At 33.0% G+C, this 14,034-nt stretch overlaps 2 protein-coding genes across 2 annotated transcripts in view; one reads left to right on the top strand and one right to left on the bottom strand.

Moving 5' to 3' along the window:
• The window catches only part of LOC145286253 (ZZ-type zinc finger-containing protein 3-like), a 45,422-nt gene extending 31,726 nt beyond the window's left edge, over positions 1 to 13,696 (bottom strand). The window contains exons 1-2 of the mRNA XM_080135075.1: positions 13,561 to 13,696; positions 3,050 to 3,572 (exon numbers count right to left, since the gene is read on the bottom strand). Of these exons, the coding sequence (XP_079991201.1) occupies positions 3,050 to 3,530 (481 nt within the window). The 5' untranslated portion in view covers positions 3,531 to 3,572; positions 13,561 to 13,696. The remainder of the gene's footprint in view (positions 1 to 3,049; positions 3,573 to 13,560) is intronic.
• Positions 13,598 to 14,034, top strand: part of LOC145286252 (uncharacterized) — a 59,569-nt gene continuing 59,132 nt past the window's right edge. The window contains exon 1 of the mRNA XM_080135074.1: positions 13,598 to 13,919. Within this exon, the coding sequence (XP_079991200.1) occupies positions 13,673 to 13,919 (247 nt within the window). The 5' untranslated portion in view covers positions 13,598 to 13,672. The remainder of the gene's footprint in view (positions 13,920 to 14,034) is intronic.

Here is a 14,034-nt window from a genome sequence, read left to right as displayed (position 1 = left end):
TCAAATTTTCGATTCAAACCAGTTAAAAAGCTTGTCCTATTTCTGAATACCCTTTATGTAAAATTTCAAATATTTAGACCAAAAATTGTCTGAGTAATTTGGTAGAGACCGCAGAGGTCAAATTTTTTTTAACTTTGACCCCTATTATGACCTCTTAACATTTGTTTTAAGCTCAAATCAAGTTATTAAATTAGATCCATGTCCAAGGAACCTATATCTAAAATTTCAATTGTGTATACCCAAAATTGGTGTAGGAGTTTGGTAGAGTTCTCAAAGGTCAAATCGTTGAACTTTGACCCCTTAACAGCCAAATTTCTGGCTGAAAACGGATTACAAAGATTTTCCCAAATCTCAGTACCCTGTATATCAAATTTCGAGTCTATAGACTGAAAATTGACAGTTATTGTGTGGGGAAATGTACACAGACAGACACACAGACACTTTCACAGATATTATATAAGGTGCTTTTTCTTCTAATGAGTTATGGGCAGAACATATTCATGGATTGATATAATTAAATGAATGATTTTCTGCTACAAAACAGGTGCTGTCAAGATTTATGCATGTCAACATACTTAAAGAATAAATTGTAAGATGGTCAACATCATGAAATTTGGAATATAGACTTTTGTCATTTGTTATATACTCTGTAGTTACATCGAGCTTCATAAATTAAAGGATTGGTATAAACAAAAGGTGAAATATAATTGAAAAAAAAAAAAAACATTTCCACATATATATTTTACAAGAGAGTCATCACTTATCAAGGCTCGAATGCCACTCAAGGATAAGAGTTAATGAATGTGGGATGGTAGTTTTTAGTAATCATTAATAATGTAGTTTGGGTAGAATTTAGATTATTTAAAGGGTCAGCTCAACAAGAACTTGTTTACATTGGACTTGAAGGCTACCATATTGTAATTAGCCAGGAAACAGGCTAATGGAACAGTATTCCATATGCTGGCATTTTTAGGGAAGAAGCTTTGTTCATAGAATCTGCATTTGAATTTAGGCATAGATAGAGAGTAAGGAAAATTGTTGATAGTGGTTGTAGGTAGTTGAGTGTTTTTGCAAATGTTTGGCAAGGAAGGAACCATAGATTGGTATATGTATATATATATATTATCTATTACTTATAATTAACAGTTCCAGATCATGTTAAATTATAAATAATGTAGTCTCTAGAGCGATAACTCTTGACATATAAAAAGTCTTTGTTAAGTGGCAATTCATTTATATTTAAAAAAAAGAAAAAAAAAATCACATTAAAAAATTATAAATGATAAAAAAACAAATTTAAATGAAGAAGAAATTTAGTTTATTGTTCTAAAAATTGATGGTATATCTAATAGTATAAAAATTAGTTCGAATAGATTTGATAACATGTTGTAAACAGGATATGTTTTAGACAGGGTCTCTGTGTGTCTGCTCATTCTACATTTTCTTGGAAACTACTGAGCTGATCTGAATGAAATTTTTTATGGACCTATGTTATCATAAAGTGGAGCAAATTAAGTATTATGGTATTCGTTCGATACACAGTTAAGAATAACTAGGGATTAATAGAGATTTAATACACAAGATGTCTAGTCTTTCAATAATAACAGCAGCAGTAGCAGCAAAACTATGTTTAGCATTACAAGAGATATAGCCAGTCAAAATACCTCTGTTGAGAAAGCGTCAGATTGAAGATCTAAAGGTCTTTGTTTTAATCACAGGTCAATGTATATGCTTTCTGACATAATCTATTATCTATATATATTAAAAATACAATAGCATAAAAATCTAAAACCAATGATTTTCCGTTTCTTTGTCAATAACTCAACCATTTTAATATTTTGTTACCTGTTGATAAAAGAAGACTAAATTTATGATACTTCTAAAATTTAAAGAATAGCAGTTCATTATGTGCATGTGTATGCAGTGTAATAATGTATTTAAATGAAACCTGGACAGTGAAGGTTGAGGACATGTTGTTGCATGGAGAAATGGTATGAGAATGATATGAATTAATATGTAATGCAAGTCTTAATGACAGGTATAGATCAGATGACCCCAGAGGACAATTTAAGCTGTGCAGTACAGGGAGATGTATGCAGTACAGGAGACTTTGATGGTATGGTCACATTGAAAGAATGGACGAAAGTTCTTGGATCAAAAGATGTAGAAATTTTGTGGTAGCAGGTTCAGTTCAGAAGGGAAAGTCAAGGAAAACATGGGAAGATGTGACAAATATGGACTTGATGAAAAGAGGAGTAATTAAAGACCTGTTTCTTAATTTTGGAGATGAGGATTGATTATTTGTATCATTCGGGTTACTATTCTCATCTTGGGTGTTATTTGCATAATGTTTCGGGCAACGATTACTCAGGACTTCTACCTTATCAAAACTGATGGAACAAGAACATGTTACCCTCACGGATTAAATAAATAATATTCTCGAGTCTGACAGAAAGATTCCCCGAATTCAACAAAATACTCCTGAAGAAGGTCAGAGATTAAATTGACCAAAATATAAGTAACACACAAAATAAGAACAGTATTAATCCAAATAATATGAATACCTGGCCAGAGTTAGGTTAGTCTGGAAATCAATTTCTTAAAGCCATCCAACACATGCCAGCACATAAAACAAGCATTAAACTAATTATTAATAACATTATTAATATCAATATTAATAGTAATGATATTATTGGTAAAATTATTATTATTATTAATAGTTATTAATATTAGTATTAATAATATCATTCTTCATAGTAATATTAATATATAATAGTAATAATTAATATTAAGACTAATAATAATAATAATCTTTTTTTATTATTGTTGTTATATCCTCAGCAAAGATATTGTCTCTGTGACATATAAACATAAGAATCAATGTCACGTATTACCATTTAAAAAATTCATAAACTTTTGGATGTGACATCTACTAGTTACAATAGACATGCTATATTACCATGAATTAAACCGTTTTTCTTTTCATCCGTTATAAAGAATCAGCCACCACTCTTCCCACCTGCTCTCACATGGATGAATTTGAACTTACCATTTGTCGTGCTTGCAGAACAACCATCTAAAAGAGTTTTCTTTTTGCGTGTCATATGCTTCGGAGCATAGTATGAGCTTATATCCTTCCGGGACGTGTACGCTTCCCAGTTGATAGAGGGTAACTTTGCAACTGTTTGTTGTCGTGGGAAATTTATACCTTTGCCTTGTTGTAATTTTTCAACAAATGCTAATGGATTCTCCAAGGCCTCTTTTTGCCATACATAAAGCAGGTCGATGTCCTTGATAGCCTGGATACGCTGAGCTTCAAGTAAGCAGACAGTCTTCAACAGGCTGTGATAGTCTGCATTGCATTTCAGAGCAGCGTGGTCAGATTCAAAATAATAAGGACTATCCATCGGATCCAGCTTAGATTGCTCATTGACCGTCAACTCTTTCTTGACGATAGTTTCATCTTCATCTTTAATCTCATTGGCTTTCAGGTTTGACGAAATAGAGGCCATCTTTTTGTCTTGTTTCATGAAGGTTTAACAATCAGAGAAGAAATCCTTTTTCTTTAATTTCTGTTTAAAAAAAGAAAAAGAAAGAAAAGATATATAAATGGTGATGTTTATGATCACAAATAGTGGCGGGAAAATACCGGAGTAATTTTGACAGCTGTGTTGTTAAACAGTTTGTATAATCAGAATTACTCTATCCACTTATGGTTCATCTAGATTGCAAACATCTGAGGTACAAAAAAAATGGAGGGAGTTATAGCAGTCACTTTTTGTTGCATTTTATTTTGTTGTTTTTTTTTATTCGCTCATATTTTGTTAAGGTGTTGTAGGGGAATAACAAAGAACACTGGTTGCTAAGACACCAAAATATTGTTTTAGCTTAAAATAATAACAGGTCATCCTGCTAAATCTCAGGAAATAAGGTACTCACCTGGCTGTCTTAGTGTTACTTTGCTCAGAACTGATATTTACGGCAATTTAACACTCATATCTATTAAAGTGTTATTAAGAAGGTCACAAATAGTACTAGTTTAAAAGTATGTAACCAAAACTAGTGGGGGTTTAGCAGAGAAGTCAACAAACGACTAAGGGAAAAAATCAAATATACAACAAATAAATGATGCCACAGCTAATAAAAGTTACTTTTGCACCTACCTGGCTCATTATTTTGTGTTTAAAAATAGTTTTAAATGCTCTTTATTAATCTCAAATATTTGTTTTTTTACAAGTTGCTTTGCAAACAAGATGGTGGCCTAGAGTCTTCTTTATAGAAAACAAATGTGCCGCCACATTGTTCATTAAACAACTCGTAAAAATGAATATTTGAGATTAAGAGTATTTAAAACTATTTTTTTAAACACAAAATAATGAGCCAGGTAGTTGCAAAGTAACTTTTATTGGCTATGGCAACATTTATTTGTTGTATATTTTAATTTCTGACCTGTTTTTCATTTGTTAGCTTCTCTACTAAATCCCCCAAATAGTTTTTGGTGAATTTCCCAGTTGTATTTACCTTTGAAATAATTAATTTAAACATTTAAAAATGTCACTATAACTTTTATTGAGTGGGTTTCTATCAGTATTTTGCTTAATTTTCGATCTTTGAGCGATTATCGAGACTCCCCCCAGATGATCATCTAATGTCAGTCATTTTTTTTCTTGTTCCAACTTAACACTCGACACAATCTGGGTTTAAAAGTAAATAAACGCCTTAAAATAAGTTAAAACACAATTATCCAGATAGGAAGAAAAGTAACTTATCTTTCATTTGGTAACATTTATTCGTTATATATTTGTTTTTTAACCACATTTTTGTTCTGTTATCTATATTGCAAAATGTAATGTAAAAAGCAAATTGGCAATGTTAACCGAAACAAAGGAAGCACTTTTAATATCCCAGAAAGCAATTTGAATAAATTCTCAAGATAGAATGTAATAATGGATAGTTGACTGCAAATGATTATGTTTAATTTTTTATTCAAACAAAAAATGGCGGTTTCTTCACAGCAATGTCAACACTTGATAATTGTTAAAAAATAAAAATCGAAAATTAAACAAACTATTGTATGAAAATGTAATGTTCCACCAATATTTTGTTTAATTTTCGATCTAGAGTGATTGTCCAGATTGACATAGCTGGAACGAAACAGGTATTTTTTCATTCTAACTCAGACTTGACACTACTTTTGTTTTAAAGTAAAAAAAATGCTTTAAAATAAGTTTAAAGACAAAAATAAACTTATTCTGGTAGGTAGAAGAGTAACTTAGCTTGCATTTGGTAATAATTGTTTGTTGTATATTTAATTTTTGTCTGCCTTTTTTGTTTTGTTGGATATTCTAATAAATGCCTACTGTTTTAAGAAAAAAACAAAAGCAATTGAAAATAAAATGTGAACAAATTTTATTATTTTTATTAAAGAAACTTATTTTATGTTTTAAAAAACATTCTGAAAAGCAGCCAAATTCGTTTGATTATTTTCTTAGAAAGAAATAAAAAAAGTTATTAATTTTTAAATTATAAGAAAAACTAAAAAAACAGGTGCTTGTTAAGATAGAGTCAAATCGATTTTTTTTAATATCTCGTTTTAACCAAAAACATTACGTACTTCACTGTCATGTCGAAAATAGTAATATATTAAAAAATTATGAAAATTTATTGAGTAGAAAGTTATTGGTATTCCAGCATATTCCTCAAGACATTTCATTGTTGAATTACTTCCTTTGTTTTCTAGACGGTGATAGATGATTTGGCGTCCTTGACGAAACATCTCCCAACAGATATTTTAACTGAAGGAATTTATCACATTCTTAGACAAATTATTAGTAGTATTTGTATGATTATTATTATTATTAGTAGTAGTAGTAGTTGTATTATTAGTAGTAGTTGTATTATTATAAGGAGTTTGGTGTAAGAATGATACTTTTATGAAAAAAAAAAAAAAAAAAAAAATATGGGTAAAATTTTACTTTAAGGCCCATCTCACGTTCATATCAAAAAAATAATTTTTTTTGTAGATTTTGGTGTGCTAAAAACGAATCTGCAAACCGTTTCCGTCGTAGAGAAATAGTTTTCATGATATGTAGAAATTACTTTTTCAAAAAGTGGGTGATCACTTTTCTATGTAAATTTAACTTAAAATGAGCACCCACTTTCTGGCCACCTAATGAGGGGGGTATGTTTTTGTTGGTTTATTGGCTAAAAGGTTGGGTTTTTTCTGCTTTGATCTATTTATATAAAAGGCAAAATGGGCGTGTGAATTTTTGTATGTCCGAGAAAAGCTTTTTTCGCTGGGGTTCTTGACAAGGTTACATTTATTTAGAACTTTCCTCATACTTCCTAGATTATAATATCTACATTTATTTTGATCGACTTAAAATATTTTCTCTATTTCGTCCTTTTGTATACTTGTTCGTCTTTTTCATATAAATAAAGCAAAACTCATCAAAACAAAGCCGGCAGCGGCCTTTCGTGCCGGGACATCCAGAAAGGTAATTAGCGTTGATCAATTTGTGGGAAGCCCTTCATATCAAACAATTGCTATTTATTTGAGAGTTCCCCCTTTTTTTGGAGGAACTTGGTTTCCCCCAAATCGTGGGGAAACAAATGAATGAAACAGCGAAAAGCTTAACTGGCCTTCAGCCAACGTTCATTTCTGCCCCTGCGTGATTCTTAACTTATTCACTTCAAGTCACTTTCTGATTGACATCGTGACATTTGAACGCTTTACACTTCCTGTGGCATCATAGCGTAGCAGTAAGATGTCACGTTTTCTTTCACTTTCTTTTCCACCTTCGCTTCATAGGTTCGAGCCTGCCTCCCTACTAAAACTTTTTTTTTTCTAATCAAACATCCGGGCACCCCTGCTAGTCTTTCAATAAAGACACAAGGAAATTGAAAAATAAAGAAAAATCTGTATAAAGATATGTGTAATTCCTTATGTTATCAGTGGTGACCATTTCTGTACGCATAAGTGCATACATATTTTTGCTGCAAACAAATGGATATTAAGCACCATAATTCCTTATGTTATCAGTAGGGCTATGACAACAGCATATTCTTTTCTTTGTTTTGATTCTCAGGTATTGTAAGAAATTCTGCAGAAATAAGCAGGCTTCTCATTGGTCGGTTTGAACACCTACAATTTTGTTTGAAATTCTGCAGAAATAAGCAGGCTTCTCATTGGTCGGTTTGACCACCCACAATTTTGTTTGAACCTATCAGATTGTTTGTTCTTACTAACTGCTGAGGATATTCTTGGAACTAAATCTATCTTTGCAGACAGCCAGTTTTGACACCGACAACAGGTTGAGATTGACATACGAAACTCACCTGAGGTTTGTAGCCTCAAAATCAATTTTTATTTTTAATGTCCTAATGTGGGGAGAAATATTTTTAATTGCACATCGTTATTAACTGACTTTCATCATTATAATATGTCGCGCAGAGACGAAATTAAGGTCTACAGTTTGACCTGTCATGTGTCCGCCATAAGGATGGTTATCCATAGTAAACTCCATGAGGCTACCGGACTAGCAGTATTCATCTTGGAAGGCATGACTTAACTCTTCAACCTGTTGCAGTTTTTCTTCATCAGCAGAGTTTGTATCCAGTATAACGCAAAGATGAACTATTACCCTTTCCGGGTGTTACAGTTCGGCAGATAGCTAAAGATGACACATCTTTTGCAACTTGGATCTTTTTATTTTAATAAAATTTACATTGAAGTTTAAAAGGTGAGCTTGTTGTAATTTCTGATTGGTTTTCTTTCATTCTGCCAAGGACAAAACCGCTGTGAGAGAATATTTCACAGTATATATCCATTGATATTTTATGTTTTTAGATACAGTGATGTGGTTCTCGGTTGATTGTGTTTAACTGTGTCGGATATATACTTGAGAGTCAAAACAAAAGAATATGCTGTTGTCATAGCTCTAGTTATCAGTGGTGACTATTCTATACATACAAGCGTGCACATATTTTTGCCGCAAACAAGTAGTTTTCCAGACATTAAGCCTTGTAATTCTATTATCTAGTTATCAGTGGTAGCCATTTCTGTATGCGCATATTTGCTGCGCACGTGGCAAAAATATGCACAGAAATGACCACCACTGATAACATATAGAATTACATGGCTTAATATTTGGGAAACTACTTGTTTTTCATCTAATTTTAAAATGTTGGTCAAAGATTACTACGCTATGTGAGAAGGCAGTTTGGTACGCGAGTGGACATTTCATGGTGTTCGTTTATTCACTCGCGCATCATGTAAACGAAGGCTGTGAAATGGTGGAAAATATTGTCAGGAGTAAATATCATGGAAACGGTTATCATACTCTTTTGAAGCACACCGAAATCTTAAAAGTAAAAAAAAAAAAGGGGGTTAATTTTTACGACATGTCCCAGAGTATTATAAACACTCCAACCACCCATGTTAAGAACAGCTTTTGGAATAAACACCTCCCCCAACCTCTCCATGTTAAGAACACCTTTTGAGGTTGGGGGATGTTTATTCCGCTCTTAACATGGGGAGGTTGGGGTGTTTATAATGCACTGAAGCATGTCGTAAAAATTAACAAAAAAAAAATATTTTTCTACACGAATGTGAGACAGGCCTTGAAGTAAAATAATATTAAAAAAATGTTTATTTGCTTTTAACAATGTTTCACGTAAAAAAGAAATTTAACAGTTACAAGAAATAAATATTACACATTAATTAACTAGTGGGGATACCCAATTTGCCCGGTTGTTTGGAGGTGTAAAAGAAAAAAAAAGGTTTTGGTAGGTAGGTAGGCTGGAACCCGAACCCTTGAGGTTAATAGGCTGAGGACTTACTGCCACACTACGATGGCAGAGAACTGAGAACGTGTGAAATAAAATCATTAAAAAGTGATGTGACAGGTGCGTGTTTAATGTGGTCAAACATCACGCCTCAGGGAATGAAACACACTTAACATTTATAAACACACAAGTGGCAGGTGCATGGTGGCAAATTTAATTCTGCACTGAATTTTAACTGCCGGGTAGTTATTTTGGGTTTGTTTTTTACCCAACTTTGTCTGGTTTTGTTGTTGGGAAAAACCAGCTCCCCCTTTATTAGAGGAGTGTCCAAAAAAAACAATTGTCTGATATGACGGTGAAAACCACCATTGACCAAATGTCCATTGCTTTCTTGGCGTTCCCGGTACAAAGGTTGGGAACCGCTACTTAGTCTCAGATCAATTTCGCTTTTATACAAAAAAGCCCAACCAACACATAAGATGCCGAAATAGCAATAATTTTGTAAAAGTCGAGGTAAATAAATCTAGCCGCGACGTGCGTTCGCAAACTGTAGATATTATCTAGGGGGTATATAAACACTTCTAAGCGATAGTAACCCCCCCCAAAGCCTTTTGCAGACATACAAAAACTTTCGCGCGCATTTTGCCATATAGAGAGAGAGAGAGATAGATAAGAATTGTTCAGATGGTTTCACTTTTTTTTCATATAAAATGTTAATAATAAAAAATATATTATATATTATAATACATAATATCTGTTGAAAGATGTTTCGTTGGGACGCCGAATCATCTATCACCGTCTAAAAAATTCAACAATGAAATGTCTCGTGGAATATGCCGGAATGCCAAGTTATTTATAATTAAAAGTAATTTTAACAGAAAACTGGTTAAATTGCATTTTTCTTAGTTGTTATAAAGAAAATGATAAAGACACAAGGGACATCACTCGGAACGCAAGTTTTAGATTACACCGTAATATTTTTTGACATTAGTATTCTCTAACGATAGACTTTAGCATCTACTCGATGAATATTCGTAATTTTTGGATATACCACTATTTTCAACATGACAATTAAGTACCTAATATTGTTTTTACTTAAAACGACATATATTTTTTTAATTGATCGGTCGACTGTAGTTAAGCCCGGCAACCTCGAAAGCAAGTTCGACAACTCTAGAAGGGTCGCATCAGTATTTACACCGTCAAATCACGATATTACGAATTATTAAAGTTTTAAAACATAAAATAAAAAGGGTTTGTATTACTGTACATATAGATTCGAAAAAGTTGTCAAAAAACAAATATATAACAAATGTTATCAAGGACAAAATAAGTTACTTTTCTACCAAACTGGATATATTTCTATATCTCTAATATATATCTAAGGCTTTTGACAGGGTATGGCACAAGGGTCTCCTCAGGAAAATTAAATCATACGGTATCACTGGTAGAATACTTAGCATAATTAAATCCTTCTTAGATAATAGAAAAATCCAGGTTGTCCTCGACGGTCGAACATCTAAACAGTGTGATATAAATGCGGGAGTGCCTCAGGGGTCTATTCTTGGACCTCTATTGTTCCTGATATTTATTAATGACTTCCCCGACAAAACTGCCTCTGAGATGGGTATATATGCTGATGACACTACACTCTATAACAGGCATGACAGGAAAACAAATGAACACATATCTAAAGAAATGGCAAAAACACTAGAGGATGACCTCCGACCTGTAGTGGAATGGGGGACATAAATGGAAGGTCACATTCAATGCTGTCAAGACTAAACTGGTTTCCTTCAATAACTACAAGAAACCTTTTCTGCCACCAATAGCAATGGCCAGTGACTCCCTGTCTGAGAGTACATCTTTCAAACTGCTTGGCCTAACGTTCACAGGAAACATGAGCTGGAACAATTATATTGAAAATATTGCAAGGGCCGCTGCAAAAAAGGTAGGCTCTCTCTACCGTGCTAGAAAACTACTGACACTTGAAAGTATCCTGTATCTCTATAAGGCCATCATTCGCCCATGTATGGAGTATTGTTGTCACATCTGGGCTGGTGCGTCTACTACTAGTCTCTCGCTCCTAGACAAGGTTAAAAAGAGTCGCCAATCTGATAGGCCCTAAACTGGCATCTAAGCTTCAGCTTCTGTCCCATCGACGAAACGTTGCATCCCTCTGCTTGTTCTACAAGTATTTTAATGGTGAATGCTCTGACGAACTGCAGACTGCCCCCACAACGCAGACACCCTCGACAAACCCGACAGGCAGCTAAATTCCACCCCCACACAGTAGAGATCCCTAGATGAAAAAAGATCTTTCTACTCCAGTAGTTTCTTCCCCAGAACCGCTAGACTCTGGAATTCCATTCCAGGATCCTGCTTCCCTAACTGTAATGACATGCAGAAGTTCAAGTGCAACGTGAACCGACATCTTGCTGCCCAAATCCCTACATAGTGCCCCAGTAGTTGCTGACCCTGATAGTAGCGCCCTACACCTGAGTGGCACTGTGCCTTGTTTGGGGTGAAAATGTAATAAAAATAAATAAATAAATAAAATAAAATTTAAAAAAATATATTTTTCGTGTTTTTATTCAATGTAACATTCAGCTCGAAAACCATACAGTGTTTACGGATGTATTGGAAAATTCAAGATGGCGTCTGACTCTCTCTTTAACACGGTAAGTTTGGGAAAAGTTGTTATAAATAAAAAAACTCGATAAAATACTGTTAAAACTCGCTCAATATATGTTACCGTGACATAGGTTGACATATATTCGGCGGGTTTTTAATAGTATGTTGTCTAGTTTTTTATTAATACAAACCCAATAAAAAATATTTAATAATAATTTAATAAAAAATTATTTGAATATTTTTATTTTCTTTTATTACGCACAGCAAAGTTTCACGGTTTTTAAAAATTATATTGATATTATTTAATTTAAGGGCAAAACCGTCAAATCACGATATTACGAATTATTAATATTTTCAAATATATTTTTTAAATATTTAGATATTCTTAATATCTTATTGGGTTTGTATTACTGTACACAGATTCGAAAAAGTTGCCAAAAAACAAATATATAACAAATAAATATTATCAAAAGCAAGATAAGTTACTTTTCTACCTAACTGGATACATTTTTTTTTTTTTTTAATTCAATGTAACATGTTTATTCAGCTCGAGAAACATGCAGTGTTTACCGATGTATTGGAAAATTAAAAATGGCGCCCGACACTCTCTTTAACATGGTAAGCTTGGGAAAAGGTATTATAAATAATAAACTAGACAAAATACTATTAAAAAAACACCGAATATATGTCAACTTATGTCACAGTAACATATAATGAGCGAATTTCTAACAGTATTTTGTCTAGTTTATTATTTATAACATCTTTTCCTGAACTTATCATATTTAAGAGAGTGTCGGGCGCCATTTTGAATTTTCCAATACATCGGTAAACACTGTATGCTTTTCGAGCTGAATAAGCATGTTACATTGAATAAAAACACGGAAAATTATACCCAGTTTGGTAGAAAAGTAACTTATCTTGCCTTTGATAACATTTATTTGTTATATATTTGTTTTTTGACAACTTTTTCGAATCTATGTGTAATACAAACCCAATATACTTTCTAAAAATTGTTTCTTTTTTGTGAATTAAATAGTTATAAATATATAAAAATGTATATTTTGTTCGTTTACTTTATTTAATGAAGTCGTTACTTCTAATTCGTTCAATATTATTTTCTTAACAAAATAGCACATGATTTGCCGGTGTAAATACTGATGTGACCCTTCTAGAGTTGTCGAACTTACTTTCGAGTTTGCCGGGCTTAACTGCAAGAACTGCCGTTAAATTTATATAAGAAAGTTATTGATATTTTGGTATTTTTTACGACCTGCCCCAGCATAGTATAAACACCCTCAACCACCCCATTTTAAGAACGGCTTTCGGAATAAACACTTCCAACCTCCCCATGTTAAGAACGGCTTTCGAGGTTGGAGGATGTTTATTCCGAAAGCTGTTCTTAACATGGGGAAGTTGGGGTGTTTATAATACGCTGGGGCACATCGTAAAAATTTACCGGTATTTTTTTACGATCTAGCCCAACCCCCAGAGTAATATATAAACACCCTAACCACTTCATGTAAAGAACGGCTTTTGGAAAAAATACCCCCAACCTCCCGTGTTAAGAACGGCTTTCGAGATTGAGGTGGTGTTTATTCCGAAAGCCGAAGCATAGGAAGGTTGGGACTGTTTGTACTACGCTGGTTTAAATCGTAAAGTTATTCCTTACTCTAAAAGTTAATATCAAAATACTGAATATACGTAGTGTAAGCAGTAACAGATACTACACTCCATTCCTAGCCAAAAGGCCGTGAACATTATTACTTGATTATTAAATCGTATTTTGAAGAACAGAATTTGGGATGCTGAGAAACGTGCACAACAAAATTCATTTCGCAAAACAAAAACAAAAATATCCGAGCAGAGAAAACTTGAATTTCATAATTATAAACGAGAATTATGCATCACAGAAACTTTTAAGAATCATACAAAAAGGCGAATTCTTCCAACTCGAAGTCATTTAAATAATATTTTTAAATTAATTCTGGTAGCATTTTTTATTCTAAAGAAAACACAAAACAGTGACTACTTGTTAGTACATTGAACAAAAATTCACCGATTTCTGGTTACTTTTCTAAAAGTCAAATCTAAGTTTTAGCATTCAAATTTCAAGTCTGAATAACAGATAATTATACTTACATAAAAGTATAAATATAATTTTTAATTACGTATTTAAAGGTATGGATTAGACAGTGAACGAATACATGACCACATGGTTCATTAGATTATATCAGGGCGCCGCCATCTTTAAATGCTTGTGGGCGTGGCTTATTTTATTTTTATTTATTTATTTTTTTGTAATACGGAGAAAATGAACATGGCGTCGAGTTCGCGAGATGCGGACAAGACCGATTCTTCATCAGTGCCCGTCGACATTGACAGCCTTTTAAATTGCAGACAGACTAACTTAGAATCTGAATCGTGTCATTCGCAAAAATACACCAAAAACCAATCTCTTAGGGAGGAGAAATCACGAAATGAAAACCCGTCTATGTCGGGTAGGTCGTAATGGTTTTCTCCTTACGTGTCCTTCCTGTTAAGCACTTCAGATTGCAATTCTCCTTTCATCGTTTTTTTTTTTTTGCTGTTTTTGTTTATGTCTATATTAAATAT

The sequence above is a fragment of the Euprymna scolopes genome, chromosome 10 (assembly GCF_053919585.1).
Source record: "Euprymna scolopes isolate OS-2025 chromosome 10, ASM5391958v1, whole genome shotgun sequence".
Classification (NCBI taxonomy): domain Eukaryota; kingdom Metazoa; phylum Mollusca; class Cephalopoda; order Sepiida; family Sepiolidae; genus Euprymna; species Euprymna scolopes.
The sequence above is the reverse complement of the archived record's forward strand: the minus strand, read 5'-3'. Positions and strand labels throughout refer to the sequence as shown.